The sequence below is a fragment of the Monoraphidium neglectum genome (genome assembly GCF_000611645.1).
Source record: "Monoraphidium neglectum strain SAG 48.87 unplaced genomic scaffold scaffold01377, whole genome shotgun sequence".
NCBI lineage: Eukaryota > Viridiplantae > Chlorophyta > Chlorophyceae > Sphaeropleales > Selenastraceae > Monoraphidium > Monoraphidium neglectum.
In genome coordinates, this window is record NW_014012251.1 from 1 (window position 1) to 3,390 (window position 3,390).

General features: G+C 61.7%; 2 protein-coding genes across 2 annotated transcripts in view; one reads left to right on the forward strand and one right to left on the reverse strand.

Moving 5' to 3' along the window:
• Positions 1-412: 412 nt before the first annotated feature.
• Positions 413-1,443, forward strand: MNEG_7661 (hypothetical protein; the record flags this gene model as incomplete). The annotated part of the gene is made up of 3 exons (XM_014043864.1): positions 413-472; positions 743-883; positions 1,288-1,443. The coding sequence occupies 3 exons, from the start codon at positions 413-415 to the stop codon at positions 1,441-1,443; spliced, it is 357 nt and encodes a 118-aa protein (XP_013899318.1).
• Positions 1,444-2,466: 1,023 nt separating this feature from the next.
• MNEG_7662 (hypothetical protein) overlaps positions 2,467-3,390 on the reverse strand; it is a gene marked incomplete at both ends in the record, with an annotated part of 7,569 nt that continues 6,645 nt past the window's right edge. The window contains one exon of the mRNA XM_014043865.1: positions 2,467-2,958. Coding sequence (XP_013899319.1) covers positions 2,467-2,958 — 492 coding nt within the window. The remainder of the gene's footprint in view (positions 2,959-3,390) is intronic.

The following is a 3,390-nucleotide window of genomic DNA, read 5'->3' on the forward strand; positions in this document are numbered from 1 at the left end:
GGTGTGAGGCGCCCTGCGCCGCGGAGCGGTGCGGTGCAGCGGCGAGCGGGGGCGGGTTGGCGGCGAGCTCCGGTGATCAGCGCTTGATTCAATCACGATATTAATCTGATGCGGACATGCGCCCGCGCGCATACACGCTTACGCACACACGCACACACATACACACACACACACACACTCTCTTCCCCTCTTTCCATCAGGCACAAAGACACGAAAACCCAACAAACACCCATACCCCCGCCTACCAGAACACAGCTCCACTCTCCACACACACCCTCGTGTGCTATCTCCTGTGCGCCTTCAACCAACCAGCACCCTCCTCACGCTCCCCCCACCTCCCACCCTCTCCCCCCCCAGCTGGGAGCTCAAAAAGCTCCACCCGGGGGGCCTGGCCCCAGACTGGCTGGACAAGATGCACGACCAGTTCTTCTTCAGCGACTCGCCGCAGCACACACACGAACACTACATGCAGGTGGGCCGCGCACTCCCGCAAACGCATGCGTGCGAACGGCCGCACTCGTCCCAGGTCCCCACGTTATCGCCGCCGGGCCCCGAGCCCTGGCCCCCGCCCCCGCCATAGCTACGTCGGTCTTGCCCACTGGGCGCGCCGCGGGCTGCACTGCCCCGACCGCACACCCGCCGTCCTCGCGTGCCTTGGCGAGCCGCGCCGCCCTCGCGTCGCCCTTTGACCTGTGTTTGACCAACAGACGCTCGCACCTTCCGCCCTCCGATCTGACCGTAGGTGGTGACGACCACCATCGAGCCGCGGCGCCACACGCGGGGCAGCAGCTTCGACGCTTACGAGTACACGGTGCACTCCCACACCTACGTGACCGACAAGACGCCGACGGCCAAGTTCACGTACGACCTGTCGCCGATACAGGTGGGCAAAGGGGTGGGGCGTGGGGGAGAGGGCGAGGGCGGCCGGACGGACGGCAGGGCGTGTGTGCTGATGCAGTTTCCTTGGCGGGGGGAGAGGGAGGCGTTGGGGCGGATGTTCCTGGTGGCTGTGGAAATGGTCACGTGGCGACAGATGGCAGGCCGTGCAGCCCTGCATTTGCACTAAGTGCTGCCGCTTGGTGTGTATGCCCCTGGCAATCCCTCCCACCCACGCACCTGCTCAAAACGCCCGCACGCTCACCTGTTATGCACTCACTGACTCCCCGTGTCAGACGCACACAAAATCTCTCTCTCTCTCTCTCTCTCTCTCTCTGTCTCTCTCTCTCTCTCACTCTCCGTTGTACACAACACACGCACGCACACATACACACATCCCCGCACCCAAAGGTGGTTGTCAAGGAGAAGCCGCGCCACTGGTACCACTTCCTCACCACCACCTGCGCCATCATCGGCGGCGTCTTCACGGTGGCCGGCATCATCGACTCCCTCCTCTACAATACCTTCAAGTTCGCGCGCAAAGTGGAGATTGGGAAGCAAGGGTGACAAGCGGCTTCATTCTCAGTTACATCTGCGCCCGCCTGCACACGCGGTCGTGCGTGCGCACGACATGGCTTTTTTGCTGAAATTTCTCCCGGCCGTCCAATGCGGTGCCTGGGCGGCGTCGCCTGCGCGGGCGCGCGCTTGTGCAGGCGGGCAGCTGCCTGAACTTTCGGATCGGGGTGCTGCAGCGCCGTGCCCGCTTGCACGGCTCTGTGCTGTGGTTTTAGCTCTGCTATGTGTAAATGCTTCTGTGTTGCGACCCAAGGGAGGTGTGCGCAGGTAGTCTTATAAGTAGGGCACAGGTTGACAGCTGTGCGCTTTTGTTCATCGCTCACATCCCATTGCAAGGGGCTGCTGCGTGCTTGGACTGCTTGCGTATTTGAGGCGCAGCTGCCAGTCTGAGAGCATAGTGCTATCGACGGGCAGGTCAGCAAACGCCACGGGCAGATCAGCAACAACCATCATGGCTTAGGGTTATCCTGCAGAGCACAATGCTGATGTTGAAGCAGCCCAAAAGCCCACCATACAGCTCAGACTGTGCTTAGATGAATTGCGTGATGTTACAGTCGTGAGCTGTCGGACTGCAAGCTTGACAAAGCAATACCGAGCTGCAAGCACATGGGCATACAAGGAAGGGCTGGACAGGCTCCATTAAGGCATGCAGCAGGTTCAAAGGACGCAAAGTTGTATTATTGTTGGGCCCAAATTTGGGTCAGAAAAGCGGTGTAGTGGACACAGGCAGGGAAGAACAGCGGTTCGGACCCTGATCAGCAAAGACCTTGCAGGGTGCACGCTGCATGCCATGATTTGGCCAGATGACTCTCAAAGCACGAATGCAGGTGGAAGGCAGGTGCACACGCTGTCAGGACAGTGATGGAGGGCCGGTCCTCAAACGGATGTTGGTTGATTTGGTTTTGTGCTGGCATACCCCACAAAATCAGACAAGAATGAAATCCAGCGGTAATTGAACAGGCACAGACATGCCCCAAGGAAGGTTCAGCCCATCCTGCAAAATGATTTCCCTGCCTAAAGAGAGTCCAGGAAGGACTGGATTTTGGTCAAGATGGACCCGCTGGTGCCCGCGGCGGCCGTGATTGCCTGGAACACAGGCGCCGCCTGGGTGGCCAGGGTCAACGTGTTGGTGAGGTCGGACATGCTGATGCCGTCGGTGAGGTCGATGCCGCTCGCAGTGTTGGTGGTGCTGCGGACGGTGTTCACGAGGTTGAGAACCTTGGACAGCATGCTCGTGCTCGCGCTGGCGCTGGCGCCGGCGGTGGTGGTTGAGGTGGCGCTGGTGCTGGTGGTGGGCTTGACCGTCTTGCCGCCGAGGATCTGCAGCAGCGGGGAGACGTCCTTGAACACGGTCGCGAGGGTGGGCAGGTCGACGCCTAGGCCGTTGGCCCCGCTGCCGGTGATCAAGGACAGGACCGCAGACATCGGGCCGCTGGCTTGGCTGGTGGCCGCTGATGAGGAGGCGGAGGTTGAAACGCCGCCCAGCTTCTCAATGAGAGGCGCCACCTGCAGGATGTTTTGGGGTCGGTTTGATGGGACTTGAGGGAGTCTCGCGACTGCAAAATGCTGGCTGCAAAAGCGTCTGATGCTGCAACACACCAGGGGTACGGACCACAAGCAGAATGCAGCGGTGTTGAGCACGAGCGGCTCAATTTCTGACGCCCTTCCCTGCAAAATGCACAAACCAAGCGCTCCCGCCCCCGCTGCCCACCGTGGTGGCGACGTCCAGTATATTCTGTAGGTTGACCTTGCCGCTGGCGCCGGCAGTGGTGCTCGCCGTGGTGCCACCCCCGACCAAGCTGGTCAGCAGCGCCAGCGTGGAGGCGACGCCGCCGTTGGCGGCGGCCGCGGTGGTGCCGGTCGCGCCGGTGCCCGTGAGCGCCCTGATGCCGCTGAGGATGTTGTTCAGGCGAGCGAGGTCGCCGGCGGGGCCGGCGG